At 44.5% G+C, this 18,258-nt stretch overlaps 1 protein-coding gene across 2 annotated transcripts; it reads left to right on the top strand.

The window, feature by feature from the left end:
* Positions 1-14,825, top strand: LRRD1 (leucine rich repeats and death domain containing 1). 2 transcript variants are annotated; one of them, XM_066585811.1, is made up of 6 exons: positions 1-84; positions 4,288-5,854; positions 7,623-7,821; positions 9,909-10,070; positions 11,700-11,820; positions 14,629-14,825. In XM_066585811.1, the coding sequence occupies exons 2-6, from the start codon at positions 4,352-4,354 to the stop codon at positions 14,810-14,812; spliced, it is 2,169 nt and encodes a 722-aa protein (XP_066441908.1). In that variant the 5' UTR covers positions 1-84; positions 4,288-4,351; the 3' UTR covers positions 14,813-14,825. The 2 variants fall into 2 exon arrangements, with proteins under 2 accessions (XP_066441908.1, XP_066441907.1); XM_066585810.1 differs by lacking the exon at positions 1-84 and adding an exon at positions 141-256.
* Positions 14,826-18,258: the final 3,433 nt, after the last annotated feature.

The raw sequence follows: 18,258 nt of genomic DNA, 5'->3' as shown, positions 1-18,258 counted from the left end.
CTAATCAGAAGAAATGTCTATAATAGAAGTAAATGCCTGCTGACCACATCCCGTACAGACAGGTCCACACAGCTCACTGTGCAGGTAAGTGTTTATGTACTGCTCACCATAGTGACCTATCCCCAGCCGTTATAGGAGTCCTATGCTGAGGCAGGTATATACAGCATGTTCCTCCCATAGACTGGGCTCCGTTTTTAGGTTATTAATGTGGAATTACTACTTTTTCCTGTTCTAAGAGTTCTACTAAACAATCCAGGTAAGTACGAGCATTGCCACCTGGGGTCACATACTTTCTGTCTGTAAAAGTGTCTAGAACTGTTAATGATACAATCAGAAAAGACATGTCAGCGACCATCTGTTTAGGCTGCCAGTCCATGGGCAAGATAGCGAGATCCGGATTGATAAATCGCCCGCGGAGCTCGCGTGACACGCTTTCCATAGGATAACTAGCAGCTCGCCCTCCACAAGCTGAGAGTAAGGCTGGGTTCACACAGGGCGGATTTGTTGCGGTTTTGCTGCGTTTTTTCGTTGCGGTTTTGCCGCAGAAGAACTGCTTCTGCGGCAAAACCGCTTCAAATGTTACTTTTGTCTTGCGGATTTTCTTGCGGTAAATACGCAAGCGTTTTTTTCCGCAGCGCTTTTTACTTTTGCAGCGTATTTTGGTGCAGATTTTGCTGCATCCATAGAGGTCTATGGACCAAAAAGCGCTGCGGAAAAGTCAAAAGAATTGACATGCTGTGTCTTGAAAAACCGCACCGCAGTTGCATTCCGCACTGCGGCAGTGCGGAAAAAGTCCGTCCTGTGAGAACAGCTTTTTGCCTAAACACATTTGTACTGCATTGCACTGCAAACGCGGCGGTTTTGCCGCAGTGCGGATATGCAACGGCAAACAGCGGCAGAACCGCAGCAAATCCGCCCTATGTGAACCCAGGCTAATAGTGATTTTCCGCTCGGGTGATTAAAATCGCGGCATGCCGCGATTCTCTGCGGTGAGCCTATCATTTAGATAGGCTCATCGCGGAGACCTTACAGTGCTCCCCCTCCTCCCCTGCGGCGGAATATCACTAGAGAGATTCCTTTGCGGCCGTGGACAGGCAGCCTTATATATCTTTGTTACTACAAAGATTATTTCCAACAGATAGGTATTTGGTTTTAACAGATATAATGCTTGCTTAAGAGCTTATACACAGGAACGCATTTGCGCTGCGGATTATGCACATTACGCAGTGAATAGAACTCATTAAACTTAATTGCCCATTAAAAACAATGGAAGCATGTTTGCTTGTTTTTTTGCACATGCAAATACGTAGGGAATGCGTGTGCAAAAGACACAGTAAAATACACATACACGAGCAAAAATGCAATACCCATGTGCACGTAAAAATCGTAAAAATGCATGAAAATCCCCCCAAAAAAAATCGCATTAAAAATTGTATCTTGATTAATGGATTGCACTCGCCCTTGTGAATACAACTTTAGAGAAAGAAACACCATCTCAAACACATTTCGTGAAACCGCTGAACTCAAAAGGTTCAAGTGATAAAAGGCAATAAAATTTATGGAATTTTGTTAAAGGGGTTGTCCAAATTAATTTTTTAAAGCTCTAATGACTTCCCATGCTGCCCACAGCAAGTCTGTAATATACTGACCATTCTGCCGATACACCCGTCTGCACAGCATAGCATCACATGACCTTACTGTTGCAACATAGCCCAACGATGTCCATTTACAGGTTACATGGGCTTGACGTGGAATTCCTTTGTGGAACCACGGCTTACTCAATTTGGAATGTTTACACCCTTCCATATTAACTCTGAATTGATAATGCGCATAAGAAGTTTTCACACTGACACAAGGTTCAGCATGTATAGCTTCCTCAATTCTCCTTTAATGTTGGGCGTGTAGCCTCTTTTAAAGAGTTTAACATATCCGCCCATCTGGGCAGGTCAAAGATTACATAGATACAACGTATTGTTTAATTATTGGATAAGCATCTTGCAATTCTTCCATCCTCCGGTCATCTGTGATTGGCCATCAGGTGGTGGATGAAATGAGTGGGTTGTCTTGGAGCCACGTGTGGTTCCTTCAATATGATTGGATGTTACATCATGAACTATAAATTGCACAAACCTCCCATGTTATTTGCATACGTTTCCAGTAAAATTGCTTGGGTAATTATTGCGGTAGCTGTTTCAGACTGCGGTTGTCCATGTCTGAGTTATACTGTCTTCCAAAGTTGCAAAACAGATGGAAAACGTGACGTGTTTATACTATATATTATCTTGTCAGCGTTTTGAGAACAGAAGTTTCATGTTGGCTTCCCCATGTCAGCAGAGTTATAAAACAGATATTTTCATATGAGCGGAAGTACCTATTGCATAACTGTAAGAACATTATATTTGTAGCAAGACAGAAAGCAAATATGTATACAGAATGTTAAATTGACAACTGTCTACTGCCAAGGCCCACCGATCCATATAGATATATACTGGGCTTCCACCACAGACCCCCCTTGAAACTATCTGTTTCACTAAACTCGCCCTGCTCCGTCCCACCCCCACTGCTGACCCTAGACTCGCATTGTGTTGTACACTGGAGCTATTGCTGTCATGGGGGTATAGGATGGTTCGACATCATCACATTCTGGATTCATGATGACGACGTTTGCACTGACAGTGGGCTTTTTGTTGGACGTCGTAGTGGGACAGGTGGACCAGGCAGTCATCAGGGTCGGAATACACTGTATGCAAAAACAAACAGAAATTAGGATGACTATAAAGGTGACAAATATAATTAGGTTAGGAGAGGTGCGACTTTTACTATTTCAGGTAAACACTGCATAACTTGTATAGAACCCCGCCTTCTTGACGTTACCTCGATTCATCAACAAGAGTGCACAATCAGAACTATCTAATTACTGATCAATATGACTAAACCCCTGTCTCATTAGTAAGTGCATGATCATATATATCAATCTGGAAAGAGCTACAAGGTGATTATTCCCACTTCCCTTTTCCAGAGGCGGCAAGGTAACAGGACCAGGGGCATTGTAACACCGGTATGTTGCGTGGACATAAGAAGAGTGCACTGCAGATAAAATAAAGCAAAATCTTAGCGAAAACCTATCCTATTTGTAGCAGGACAGAAAGCAAATATGTATACAGAATGTTAAATTGACAACTGTCTACTGCCAAGGCCCACCGATCCATATAGATATATACTGGGCTTCCACCACAGGCTTAGACATGATACTCCTACCTCTGTTTATGGGATGTCAATGGTGATGTTCCTTTTTGAAGCCCCCAACTCCACGCATGAGCTGCGCATAGTATCTGTACATATTGGGTAAATTCCTGCCTGCTCCATTCTGCATGTAAATCAGCTGATTGGCAGGGATCTCAAGGCCCCGCTGATAAAGTATTGATGACCTATCTTGGAAAGCCCCTTTATGGTTGATGTCCTGCTTCGGTCTTAATTAGAGATGAGTGAGCATACTTGCTAAAGGCAATTGCTCGATCGAGCATTGCCCTTAGCGAGTACCTGCCCGCTCGAGAGAAAAGGTTCGGGTGCTGGCGGCGGGCAGGGAGCTGCAGGGGAGAGCGGGGAGGAACGGAGGGGAGATCTCTCTCTCCCTCTCTCCCTCCCGCTCCCCCCTGCTGACTGCCACAACTCACCGCTCCCCTGCGCCAGCACCCGAACCTTTCCTCTCAAGCGGGCAGGTACTCGCTAAGGGCAATGCTCGCTCGAGCAATTGCCCTTAGCGAGTATGCTCGCTCATCTCTAGTCTTAATATAACTAGTCTAACATAATATAAGGTTGATGCGCTAAATCTCTCTTTGATTGGGGCTGGTATGCAGTTTTAGACATGGCCCATGGACATGAGTGGTGCTGCTTCTGGAAAAACGGCAATCAATGGTAATCGCATTCCTCAATCATGCAATGTTCTGTTCAGTTGTTCAATCAGTTAGAACAGCTACAGAACTATTTTCTCAGTAGTTCCAGATCGAAGCAATGGGAGTAGGTTCCCATGTCTGTGGTTACCAGTTTAAAGCCTCATGTGGCTCAGAGTCATAATACAGCAGAAATGCAGTCCTAAGCTCTCGCTCACGACCTGAAGGTTGACTCAGCCTTCCATCCTTCTGAGGTTGGTAAAATGAGTACCTGGCTTGGTGGGTGGGTGGGGAATAAATAAATTACCTGAAAGCACTGCCGAATAAATTGGCGCTATACAAATAGCAAGATTTATTGTACTGATATAAAGATCTTAATATTTGGTTTCATCTACAGATCATAGAGAAAAAGATATTAGTCCTATGACTGTCCCGGATTTAGTGGATTCCAGTCATCAGCAATGTTATCTGAGACTCTCACAGTCTTCAATCTGATTGGCAAGCAGTTGACTGAGATACCAGAAGATGTCCTCAAATCTCCAGACGTAAAGTGCTTACAGCTCAACAACAATGCTATCAAGGAGCTACCACAAGATCTACAATGTCTTGATAAACTAGAGATATTATCCATGGATGGCAACTTGCTAAAGTGCCTGCCACCAGAAATAGGTCAACTATCCCAACTCCAGGCCTTAAGCCTAAACCATAACTTAATAACGTGCCTATCAGATGACATCTCTCACTTCCAGCACATCAGACAGCTCTTTATTTCCCATAATCACATCACACAATTACCTTCATGCATAGGAAACTTGACAACATTGCAGATCCTGGGGCTGAGTGGGAACCAACTGAAGTTGTTGCCAGAGTCAATGGCCAACCTCAAGAACCTACATGTGCTGAACCTAGACTACAATCAGATTTCGAGGTTACCCAAATGCATCTTCAGGCTCACACAGCTAGTTAAGCTTTATCTATGTGGTAATCGGATCAAAAATTTGCCAAAAGAAATTGGAGGGCTGAAGAACCTCAGAGAACTCTCCTTAAGTAAGAATCAGATCGCCTTCTTGCCAGTACAGCTATATAACTTGACTTACCTGGAAGAACTAATCATGGATGACAACCGACTAGCTGGATTATCAGACAAGGTTGAGCGGTTGCAACAACTCAAAGTTCTCTCCATTGCCAATAATTTATTTCAGATGATCAATGACAAACTGTGCGCCTGTCCATGTATAACAACCCTCGTTCTGACTGGCAATCAATTGTCTTCCCTTCCTGAAAAGATCCACAAACTAACCAACTTGATGGAACTGCACATAGATCGAAACACATTGGAAGTTTTACCGGAGCAACTGGCGCATTTGAAGCATCTATCGGTGATGACCTGTGGAGACAATCATGTACTTCATCTCCCAATTGAACTAAATAGCTGTTCTAAGATAACCAAGTTGGACTTGAGTGGTAACCGGCTGACTGAATTCCCCCAGGTTCTGTCCTCCATGTTTGCTCTGCTACATTTAAACCTCAACCATAATGAAATTCCAGAAATTCCACAGATGATCATTTATAACGCGAAGCTAAAATACTTAGAGGTTTGTGGAAATAAACTAAAGGAGTTCTCTGGCTACATCTGTACACTTCACCATCTCATTCACTTGGATCTCAGCAAGAATGAGCTTCAATGGGTCCCACCAAACATGTCTGACATGGTGTCTTTGTCTGATCTTTTTCTCCATTCTAATAAGTTGACGAGCTTTCCTCCTGAATTGTGCACCTTAAAAGGTCTTCAAAGACTCAACCTGTCGGGAAATCAGATTCAGTCACTACCTGCGCAGATCCACCAGCTAGAGTCACTGAAGGAGCTGGACCTTTCCAACAATCATTTCAAGGCTTTCCCAAGGGAAGTGTGCCATCTTCTGTCTCTGGAGACTCTACATATCAGACACTGCAGTGGCATGAAGGTAAACTTTCACTGTATTCTTGTCTTAAGCAACAACCCAGATATTTCAGCAAATGTGTAACAAGTACATAATGGCCCAAAAAATCATTTACATTGAAATGTGAAGGGAATGTATCTATGGTATACTATATTAATTATACATCACAATGTGCAATATGTTATAGCATACACAGTATGTCATACTGTTATAAAGGGCTACCCATCACTTCATGCACTAATGCCATGCTATATTTCAGACTATAATCTTACATGTTTTAATATTCGTATAGTACTACACTATATTGTGTACTGTGATATACACAATTGTCAAAACTCTGTAATATATTATTACCCATTCTATAATGTTACTCTATATTATGTAAGGGTGGTTTTACACCTGCGTTGGGGGTTCCGTTTTCCTGCTCCGTTCCTTGTGGCCGAACGGCTCCACCTCAGGGTGGAACCGAAAACCACCGAACGGACCCCATTGACTTAAAGAGGACCCATCAGCGCTTCTAACATGTCTTTTTAGTATATAAGATTAGGGGTATTCCAGGATGTTTTAACATTTTTTTTTTATTGATGTCTGATTGGCGGGGATTTGAGCCGTGGGCCCCATTGAATTCAATGGGAGCTGCACCTGTACTACGAACCTGGTGTGCTATGTTATGGTCAGCCCTTTCTGCTTCCTGCAGTGACAGCGGAACTGGGAATCCACTAATAAACGAGGGATCCGTGCAGCAGGTCCCCGCCAATCATCGAGTGGTGACCAGTCTGTCTTCAACAGAAAAAATGTAAAAAAAAAGTCCCAGAATGCCCATTTAATTCTGGAGCATCCTTACTTAGAACTCTGTGTTATGCTGTTCCTCCTTTATTCCTCCTGGAAGTATATAAATAACTTGACAACTTGGTGATACCACTCCCCTTGTCATTAGGGCATGTCACTACACAGTTTAACACTGTCCAATCAGAGCTGACAGTGTCAGTCTGTATAGGAACACTCCCTAATTGATATATTTCCAAGAGGCATAATAGACCTCACCCCGCCTGCATTACATAGAATGACAGCAACGAGCTGTCAGCCAACATGTTGTGGGCGGAGAGAGGTCGGCGCGGCCCATCTCTAGGGCTCAAGAGCTCCATTCTTGAGTCAAACTTCAAAGTGTATTGATTTTGGAATGCCACAGTGTTTCAGAATCGCACATACACGGGAGCACTGTGCATACCTGTCCTGAGTTCATCCTGCCCGTGGTTCAGGCTGCATTAACCTGCTGACAGGTTCCCTTTAAATTTGTTTTGTTTAACAACTAGAACTCATAATCCATTTTGTGCCAATTAGCAATCATTAAAACGTCTTGAGTTATAATTTTACCGCCATCATATTTCTACTTTACTTCAACAACAATAAACAAATTACTACAAACTGTTACGTGTGCTGCTGGGATCTGTAGTTCTAAGCTTCCTAGCAGCACAGCCCTCACAGGGTTAATTGATTGAGCTGGCTGGGTGTGGTACTTCCTGCTAGCCAATCTCCTGGGTCTGTGCTCACATATTAACCCAGCCAGCTCAATCAATTAACCCTGTGAGGGCTGTGCTGCTAGGAAGCTTAGAACTACAGATCCCAGCAGCACACGTAACACAAACAATTAAGGTTTCAGCTCTGAAGCCTCCAGAATAGTGAATGCAGCCCTTGACACAATGAAACGCAGCTCAGAAGTGAACATCCATATATGTATGCATATTAACTGATATTTTTATATTCATTCGATATGAAATGTGTTTTTCTTCAGATGACAGATCTTCCAGAAGAGTTATGTACAATGAATAACCTCAAGAACCTGGATATTTCTGACAACGCCATAAGAACCATCCCAGAAAACATGGGAGGAATGAAAAACCTTGTCAATATTACAGCTTCTAATAATCAGCTCTCCTATCTCCCTGCATCTGTTTCTGCCATAGAGGGACTGCAGCACATCAACCTGGATGGTATGTAAATCTTGGCATCCAGAAGCAGGGTAATATTAGAATACCGTGTTTCCCCGAAAATAAGACAGTGTCTTATATTAATTTTTGTTCAAAAAAGTTTAACTTTTTACATGTATAGCTGCCTGGACACTATTTAAATTGACTTTTTTGATTAACTGTTAGCAGGGCTTAATTTTGGAGTAGGGCTTATATTTCAAGCATCCTCAAAAAGCCTGAAAAATCATTTTGCATCCTCAAAAATTCTGGAAAATCATGCTGTCTTATTTTCCAGGTATGTCTTATTTTCAGGGAAATAGGGTACTTATCAGATCATGACCATATTGCCCTGATATTGCCCTGTGTATGGCCATTGTTAGCCACGCTCATTACTTTCCTATACACAGGGGAGGAAATACAGGGTGAGCCAAAAGTCTCCATAAAGTCTGCATTAGTGTTAACTCCTATATACGCATTGGGTGCTCTTGGCAAAGTGCTGCCAGGACCATGGTTGTCGCTTCTTGTAGCTGTTTTTAGGGCGCCCTGATCATGCCACATCACTCACACGTCTGATCTTTTTGAACTTTCAGTTTCACAACACAGCCATGTGTAACTTGTGTGGCATATGTCGCATTGAATGTCTGGGCCACGTCATGTGTTGACCCGGACCCTGCCAGCAGTATCACATCGATCTGTTCCTCCTTTGTCAGCGGCATCACTTATGTGGACCTGCAAAACGCACCTGTATGTAGACTTTTGACTCTGTATGTAGTGACCCAGAGTTAGGGCCCCTCCATCACTTGTAAGCCTGTTTGTCTTTAAGTAAGTGACATCAACCTTGTGTAAGTCTGTCTCTCTATCCTATTAGTATGATATGATTGGTAGCTTGGAAATTGGCGGAGGAGTTGTGTTAGAGAGATGGAGAAGAAGAGAGTAGTTGGTGGTCAGAGAAGGAGGTGCGCAGAGCAGAGCCGCGATCATATCTCTTCTGTTAGGAGGTCTGTTCCCTGCGGGGACTGAAGTGCAGAAGATGCTTCCTAGGAGTTGGTGTGGGGGGATGCAAGCACTGCACGCTCCCCTGCTGAACCGCATCCAGAGGGGAAGCACAAAAACCCGCTACAGCTAGCAACCACTGTGAACCTCTGCCATCTTGGACCCCGCTGTCTCCTCTGCTGAAGGCCTGGTTCTCAGTCGCTGCATGTATATTATGGATATATTTTCAGATACCTTATAACATAGGATTCATTATTATGGAAGTCTGTAGTGTTTATTGCTCACACTTGATCATATATACTCAGTTCTCAGATCTTATCAGTGAGGAGGTGTTGGCATTGGCATGTTACTTGTTGTTATTATTGGTAATCACTCAGTATAGATGATATACATGAGTTACCAGCAGAAATGTAACCACCAGGGCAGAACACATAGCATCTCTATAACTGAAGGTGCTTGCATCCAATGTAAAGGCTACGACTCTACAAAAGCTCTTGCTTGGCCACGAGTTGCAAACAGCGTTCAAACAGGGCAGATTTGTTGCTATTTTTTGGAGAGCAGAACTCACTGAAGACCCATTAACCCTTTCCAATCCAATTTTGGATTCAGGGTTTCCTAAAAGGCTTTTTCTTTTGGCTGTTATACAACGGTGCCATCTGCTGGCTAAAGCCAGTGTGTGCGCGCCAAAGCGGCTCCGACAGTGGAGTGGCTGGCAATAGACGGTAAGAATACCCTGTCGGATGTCTTCTGACATTGGAACTGTACAAGCTTCAATCAGAATGTAGGAAGACATCAGACAGTGGATTGGAAAGGGTTAAGATTCATAATGTCTATGGGTTGAAAATAGCTACTTCATTAGTATAGAAACACCCTATAAATATCTCCATCCATACATGACTACAGGACAGCATACTGGGGGGGGGGGGGGGGGGTAGTCCGTAGGTACAGAGCCCTGAGCTCTTCTCAGATCATCCTTGTACAGCAGAATGTAAAACATGAATAGCCTATAATGTGTTTATTTGCTTATATTCTGTACATTTCCATAAGGATTCATCATCCCTATTACGAATTCCATGTAAGCTTTTGCCTATACTAATATTATAAAGCAATCTGTTTAGGCAACAAGCTGACAAAGTTGCCTGGTGACATCCAACGACTGAAGAATCTGAAGGAGATCAGTCTTGATGGCAATCCCATGATGAGACCCCCTCTTCTTGTGTGCGAAGGAAAAGAACTGTATCCCATTGGGCGTTATTTACAGGCGGCTGACCTGTTGGAAGGTGCAGTATGTTACTGGTGGATTCTGAAATTCTCATATTCTTAAAAGCATCTTTTTGCAGTTTTGATCAATCATTTTGGAAGGTTGTGTCCTAGGGTGTAGGATAAAAGTGCTATACTGTAGATTCAACCTAGAACGTCCCAGATCAGCTGCCACAGAGATCTGGAAGAGGGAAGAATACCCTCTGGATGACCAGATCAACTATACGTTAGCTCCACTGGAGCAGGAGCGTAATAATTGCTGCAGCATGCAAAGTGGCTACTACCGGGCCGGAGGACTCAAGGGGAGCTGACACCAGCCGTTACCTAATGTAATCCAATAGATATGACCAGTATCACTTACCGCTCTCTGTCTCTATGCCCTCTTCTTTTCCAAACACTGGCGCACATAATGACATAATGCTAGCTGGCATCCGGATACTATATGCAGTGGCGCCTTGAAAGGGAGGAGGACTTGTTAGCAAGTGTGAATTAATTTAGGAATCTGGTTTGGGGTCTTTATGTTGGGGTCTGGCTTGGGACTGGATTAATTTTGGATATCCAGTCTGGAGTCTGAATTTATTTCATGGTTTGGTCTAAGGTCTGAAATTATCTTGGCTATATCTCTATGGGCAGGCACATAAAGCAGGATAGTATATCTCAGGCACATTACATCTCTGGGATATAGTAATCTGATGATGATCAATTGTCAGACCATACTTGGAGCTGTCCTTGGCAAGCAAGTGTGCCTTCATCTTAAAGTCTTGTGCCAATATAGAAATATATCACCTATCCATAGAGAATGGGGGTACTGGGGATCCACGCATGAATGGTTGCTCATGTGCACTGCCGATCCATTAATTTCAGTGGGAGCACTGGAGGTTGACGAGGCTTCAACTTGGCTATCTCCGACCCTCCCATTGACATAACAGAGTGGCAGCACATATGTTCAACCAATGCTCCATTCATGTGGGGATCTATAGGACCCCAATCTCGGAGTCAGTGGGTCTCAGTGGTCGGACCCTAATAAAAAAGTTATAGAGTATCCTGTGAATAGGGGATGACTTTCTATCTTAGCACAACCCTTTTATCTTTCACATTGAACTGGTATATGTTATTAGGGGAGCATTCAAAAGATTACCTTGGGGCTCAGCGACTTTTAGTTATGGTCCTGCGTGGCAGCTAAATTGTAGGTAACTATTTTCTGTCACAAGAATCGAAGACAGAAAATGTCTAGGATGCAAATAGCTGAGGAAACAATATATTTTAATGATAATTTTATAATACCGTGTTTCCCCGAAAATAAGACAGTGTCTTTTATTAATTTTTGCTGAAAAAGGTTTCACTTTTTTTTACATGTATAGCTGCCTGGACACTATTTAAATTGACTTTTTAAATTAACTGTTAACAGGGCTTAATTTTGGAGTAGGGCTTATATTTTGAGCATCCTCAAAAAGCCTGAAAAATCATTTTGCATCCTCAAAAATTCTGGAAAATCATCATGTCTTATTTTCAGGGAAACAGGGTATATATTTGTTTTGTGGTGAATAACTGCAGAATTTTTGTGTTTTTTTGTAAAACTTTTTAAAGAAACACAATATACATATTGATACTCTTCAGCTAATTGGTGACTGGTTAATTATGTATTCTAGACAGGATCATGAGGAAGATCTTCAATTTAGTCTCTTGTAATGTGCTCATAGAAGATTTTGCATTTTTCTGCAAGAAGCTTCAGTTTAATGATGAAGATGTCAAAGTTATAGTGAAGAACCGGTAAGAAGAGAAATTACTATTATATTATTCACACAAGCTAAGTAGACAACATATAAGCGGTATGTTTATATGGAGCGAGCTAAGAACAAAAGTCACTCTCAGCAGCACAGCTTCATATATAGCTTCTTTTCTTCAGCTACAGCTCATTTTCGGGGTAGGGCTTGTATTTCAAGCCCCCCCACCCAAAAAAAAATCCTCGCATGTGATGCTACAAAATTGCAGTATTGTCGCGAGAAGACGCAGCGATATCGCACGGACCAGCGATGTAATATTGCTGTGATTTTCTCGCGGCGATGCCGTGTTGCCTGTGTACAGGACGCCTTATTCCATTGTATTCAAAAACATCATAGGAGCAGAACAGAACAGGGAGAGGCTTACGTGTTTCAGACAAATCACATGGTCCTTACTCATAGCCTAATCTACCCTGCTTAAACCAGACCTTCAAATTAATGATATTAAGTAAATTAACTCTGTATATACCACAAACTCACTTTTTAACACAATCTTTAGTAAGGTGACCAGATTTTCCCAGGGTCAAAGCGTGACAAAGGGGTGTGGTCAGGGGCGGGGCTTATCACAACCTATAATTTTACCTCCCTCGTTATAAAAAGTACAGAGCCGGTTCAAAATAAGACAGGCAGCAAATTCCACAGCATTTCTGCATCCAAAAAACTGTCAAAATCTGTATCATTGCTGTGGATTTTGACTGGAAATCAGCCACAGCTGATTTCATATTATTTGGCTCTCCCCCTCTCCTCCTCCGTAAGCTTTCCACTGTCAACGCTCCCCGGCTTCCGGTTAACAGCGGCCTTTAATGGCCTCACCTGACCAGCGGCGCTGCACCTGACCAGGCTGCAAGGAACCAGTAGCCAGGGAGCACTGACAGTGGGAAGCCTTCGAGGAGGTGAGGGGGAGCGCTGCATAGTATGAAATCAGCTGCAGATATCTGTACCAATGGTACAGATTTTGACTGTTTTTCTAGATGCAGAATTTGCTGCAGAAATTTCCGCTGCAGACTTTCCGCAGTATTTCCGCCACGTGTAGGTCAGCTTGAGGTATGCTGCCATGTGCAGAGTGGCCTTAGTAGTAATAGTGTCCCCTATACCAGCACAAGCAATAATAGTGACCCCCACAGTAGCCCCAGTAGTATTATTACTCCCCTATACCAGCCCCAGCAATAATAGTGACACCCCCCCACAGTAGCCCTAGTAGAATTAGTGCCCTGCTATATCACCCCAGCAATAATAGTGACCCCCACAGTGGTCCAGTAGAAATAGTGCTTCCTTTTACCAGCCCCAGCATCAACATTAACCCCCACAGTAGCCCCAATAGTATTAGTGCTTCCCTATACCAGCCCCAACAATAATAGTGACTCCCACAGTAGCTCCAGTTAGTAATAGTGCCCCCTATACCAGCCCCAGCAATAATAGTGACCCCCAAAGTAGCCCTAGCAGTAATAGTGACCCCCCACAGTGGTCCAGTAGTAATAGAGACCCCCTATACCAGCCCAAGCAAAAATAGTAACCCCCACAGTAACCCCAGCAATAAAGGTACCCCCCCCCCACAGTAGCTCCAGCAATAATAGTGACCCCCCACAGTGGCCCCCTAGCAATAATAGTGATCCCCACAGTAGCCCCAAGAATAATAGTGCCCCCCACAGTAGCCCCAGTAGTAATAGTGACTCCCACAGTAGCCCCAGTAGTAATAGTGACCCCCACAGTAGCCCCAGCAATAATAGTGTCCCCCACAGTAGCCCCAGCAATAATAGTGAACCCCACAGTAGCCTCATTAGTAATAGTGACCCCCCCACAATAGCTCCAGCAATAATAGTGATCCCCACAGTAGCCCCAAGAATAATAGTGACCCCCACAGTAGCCCCAGTAGTAATAGTGACCCCCACAGTAGCCCCAGTAGTAATAGTGACCCCCACAGTAGCCCCAGCAATAATAGTGTCCCCCACAGTAGCCCCAGCAATAATAGTGAACCCCACAGTAGCCTCATTAGTAATAGTGACCCCCCACAATAGCTCCAGCAATAATAGTGACCCCCACAGTAACCCCCCCAGTTATTGGGGAACTCCCCATAGTAGCCCCAGTAGTAATAGTGACCCTCTACAGTAGCCCCAGCAATATTGACCCCTACATTGGCCCTAATAGTATTATTCTCCACCTAAAACCCATATACTTACCCTCCTCACAGTTTTCACAGCCCTGCTGCTCTTCTCAGTGCTGCCGGTGGAAATGTGTGCGCCCGCTGCAGCACCTTCTCCCCTCTCCTCTCTTATGGAACCAGAGAAGACAGGTTAGGGGAAGAGGGAATAAATATCCTGGATGCACACATTGCCGTCAGTGTGAGCATCCCGCAATGGCGCGGCAGAGTGATTACCAGCCTGGGAGCTGCGGCACCCTAGCTGGTAATCACTTTGATGGTGACTCGATGTCCCAAAAGCGGGACAAATAGCTGTCCAGCTGAGGTCTCGGTGGAAAGCGGGACACAGGGTCCCAAAGCAGTACTGTCTCACTTAAAGCCGGACTTCTGGTCACTGTAATCTTTAGAGAACCGCTGTTCTCTATGTACAAGCAAAAATATGTTGTATCAGTACATGTGCACATTTAAAAGAGTTGTCCATGATTAAAAAAAAAATAAAAAATTACAAACAGTAATTAACAATAATGAAAGATGAGAGTGATAGCTGCCTGGAGAACAGTCATTTGTGATAGTGGGGGGCTGCGATGGGAAAATGACAGCGGTATATATAGAGCAGTGCATAGTGTCACATAATAATATAATGTGCAATGTCTCTTTCAGAGCTTTACAGTTTCCAGAAAAAGTCCTGCAAGTGCTGAACCTATGGAGGGCACAGAGACTGGCCAATATGAGCCCTGCCACCATTATTGAGCAGTTGATACGAGTGCTGGTGATGGCAGATCTACATGAAGTTGCCCTAAAAGCCAAGATGTTAAAACTCTCTGTAAAGGCAATAAAAATCTGATTTCTCTAGTTTACTGGCCAGGACAAGACATATTGGTGCCCACCCACCCCACACCAAAAAGAAAGCAAAAAATAAAATAAAAGAAGCCAAAGTACATTAAGCAAAATCAATTGGTTCATCAGTAGACGTCACATCACGTCCTCTGATCAGTGGGGTCGGCTGCATAGCTGTGGCCCTACTGACTCTATCACACCTCTCCTTCCCTCTGCACTGACCACAGTTTGTTACACCTCCCTTATACATATCAGTCAAGTGGGCGGTCTCCTCACACTGTCAATGGATATAAATAGGTGGAGGAAACCTGACATCATCCATTGACAGTGTGCACAGGACACCGGAACTCGGAAGGCCCGTGACAGCTGTCTGCTTTTTTTTCTACAGCTGAAGCATACATTGCATTTACGCTGTAAAAAAAAGAATCTTCAGATTGTGTACAGTTCACTGTCACATTCTGTCTGAGGGATCAGCAGGTGGGACCTCTTTCCACAATGCCTGAATGCCACACTCTTCGGGGCACAGGATAGTGGGGTACAACAGGGGTCAGTGATATCGATGAAAATGAAGTGTACTTGGCAAGTGTAAATGGATGGCATAATGTCCACTAAACAGTGTCCCATATTTTTTAGTTCAACTGACATCCCCTTTAAGGGATTGATTAGTGAAGTTTTAGAATTTTCTTTTTCTAAATTAGGGCTGATTAACTTCAGCTCTCTATACTGTCCAGCCCCTCTCCAATCAGGTGCACTTCCTTCACCTTACCCATTCTAAAATGCTTTCTGACATTGTTTAACCCTTTCCAATCCAATTTGTATCCTGGTTTTCCTAGGGGGCTTACTCTTTTTCTGCTGTTATACAACAGCGCTATATGCTGGCTAAAGCCAGTACTGCATGAGGTGACACGTTGGATAGGCTCCGACAGCAGAGAGGCTGACAATATACAGTAAGAGAACCCCGACGGACGTCTTCAAACATCGGAGCTGTACAACCTTAAATCATAATGTCTTTAGACGTCAGACAGTGGATTGGAAAGGGTTAAAGGAAGCTGGTCACCAGTGTTTTAGTAATAATATATGTATTCTATAGTGTATATATGTTTCTTACATAAGCCTAGGCAAACACATGTGTATCTATCTATTTATCTATCGATGGATAGATACACACGTGTTTGCCTAGGCTGATGTAAGAAACATATATACACCATAGAATATATATATATATATATTTATATCGTAAATCTACTCTCTTAGTTAATAACTAGCATCTAAATGGTTACCTCGTTCATGTCGTACACTGGTATGTAGAGGCAGGCTTATACTCCCCCATATCCTTTCCTGGCTTAGGAATATCCTGAGATAGCGGGTTCTGACCCCCTCCCTTCGGAGAGGAGCAGTTAGAACAACGAATATAGAATGAGCCTATTCTCCTTCTTAAAGGAGATGTCTCGAGGAAGCAGTTAAATTTTTTTTTTGCCCAGTCCCCCCCATTAAGTACACATTACTAAGCCCCCCTGTAAATGACATTTCTAGCTGGTTCGTACTTACCGTTCCAGCGTTTCAGCAACTTATAAAAGTTTCCTCAAGATGGCCGCCGGCTCTTTCCCCGTCGCTCGCTGCAGCCCGACGTGCGCGCTCCCGAGACGCTACCAGCTGTGTCTCCATGGCAACCGGACGCATCGCAGCCGCCGACCAGACGCCCCGCAGCCGCCGACCAGACGCCCACCGCCAGGCAGCAGGTAAGGCGCTAGCCCCCGGCTCCCCAGCGCTAGACCCTCAGCCCAGGTGAAGGCCCCGGAGCCCAGCGCTAGGTTCCGGAGCCCAGCGCTAGTTCCCCCGGCCTAGCAGCAGCCCCCCCCGGCCTAGCGGCAGCCCCCCCCCGGCCTAGCGACAGCCCCCCCATCGCAGCGACAGCCCCCCCCCGGCCTAGCGACAGCCCCCCCGGCCTAGCGACAGCCCCCCCATCGCAGCGACAGCCCCCCCCGGCCTAGCGACAGCCCCCCCATCGCAGCGGCAGCCCCCCCGGCCTAGCGCTAGTTCCCCCATCACAGCGGCAGCCCCCCCGGCGCAGCGACAGCCCCCCCGGCGCAGCGGCAGCCCCCCCCGGCGCAGCGACAGCCCCCCCCGGCGCAGCCCGGCGCAGCGGCAGCCCCCCCCCCACAAATCACTTACCTGGGAGGCTTCTCGGGGCTGCTGGGCTGGGCTGGGCTTCTCCGCTGGGCAGCTCCAGTTTCTGCACCTTCCTCTAACAGAGGAAGGTACAGAATGGCCGCTGCAGCGCGCTCCCGAGCAGTGACAGCTCGTCTGCGCATGCGCAGAAGAGCTGTAGCGGGGAGCACACTGAAGCGGCTCGTGCTGAATGGAGAAGACCGGACTGCGCAAGCGCGTCTAAAAAAGCAAGCTGCCAGCGAATTTAGACGGAACCATGGAGACGAGGACGCTAGCAACGGAGCAGGTAAGTGGAATAACTTCTGTATGGCTCATATTTAATGCACAATGTACATTACAAAGTGCATTAATATGGCCATACGGAAGTGTATAACCCCACTTGGTTTCGCGAGACCACCCCTTTAAGTTTCTGTTTCCTGGAAATTACGTATTTCGTAGTAACAAACCTCAAGGTGTTAACATATGTTAAACCATTAGCACCTACAGCCAATCATGGGTCCTTATAATTATAGGGGGGCGTATATGTCTGATGATACGTAATCTAGGGTATACTTGTACCATGAGGATGTTAATAAAGACAGAAGAGCATCATTGTCGGATGATACTGGCTGTGTCATATGTCAGTGATTTGTGTACACAACTTCTCATATAATTCGGACCAGTCAATGAAACACGTTAAGAAATCTCTCATGATTTCCCTAACACCAGTATTGAGTAACAATAAACACACTGTGCTCAACTGAGTACATGTTGTGGGACATGAGTCAAATGGCTGTTTGGCTGTAACATCTTGACATTATAGGTAGTCAACTTCATGGACAAGTGTGATGGTTCAATCTTCATCTACATCGATTTTCATTGGCAACCAGACAAAAATATAACAGATCTAGGTTCCCTACACTAACATCAATCAAAAACACAGAAAAGGGAAATATAAGCAGACAAAAAAAAATCATCTGCGCAGTTGCTCCTCCATTTAGCAGTTTGGCTCTCTGCATGTTGAGGGATCAGAATATTGCATGCGATTTTTTTATTTTTTTAATGTTTGTTGTTTTTGAGCTATTTTACTTCAGAATTGACTAGAGGGACCTCAAATAACAGAGTGTCTTCTATACTGCTGCCTTCTATGTCTTTTCACTCTTTTCTCTCCATCATAGACAATTTGCGTGTCTGGGTTAAATGACCAGATTCAGCTTTTTTGGTGGGGTTGAAACATGCTTCAGTGCTATATCATCCAGAGGCAGACTATTTTTGAGTAGGACTCTCCGACCTAAATACTAAGAC

Source organism: Eleutherodactylus coqui, chromosome 12 (assembly GCF_035609145.1).
Source record: "Eleutherodactylus coqui strain aEleCoq1 chromosome 12, aEleCoq1.hap1, whole genome shotgun sequence".
In the NCBI taxonomy this organism is placed as follows: domain Eukaryota; kingdom Metazoa; phylum Chordata; class Amphibia; order Anura; family Eleutherodactylidae; genus Eleutherodactylus; species Eleutherodactylus coqui.
This window is presented reverse-complemented; position numbering and strand designations above follow the sequence as displayed.

What these genes read in the sequence shown, in the direction of transcription:
- LRRD1 (XM_066585811.1), top strand. Translation starts at nt 4,352, where the DNA reads ATGTTATCTGAGACTCTCACAGTCTTCAATCTGATTGGCAAGCAGTTG. An exon ending in GCAGCACATCAACCTGGATG is followed by an intron (nt 7,822 to 9,908) that starts GTATGTAAATCT and finishes CAATCTGTTTAG; the next exon opens with GCAACAAGCTGACAAAGTTG. An exon ending in GGCGGCTGACCTGTTGGAAG is followed by an intron (nt 10,071 to 11,699) that starts GTGCAGTATGTT and finishes TATGTATTCTAG; the next exon opens with ACAGGATCATGAGGAAGATC.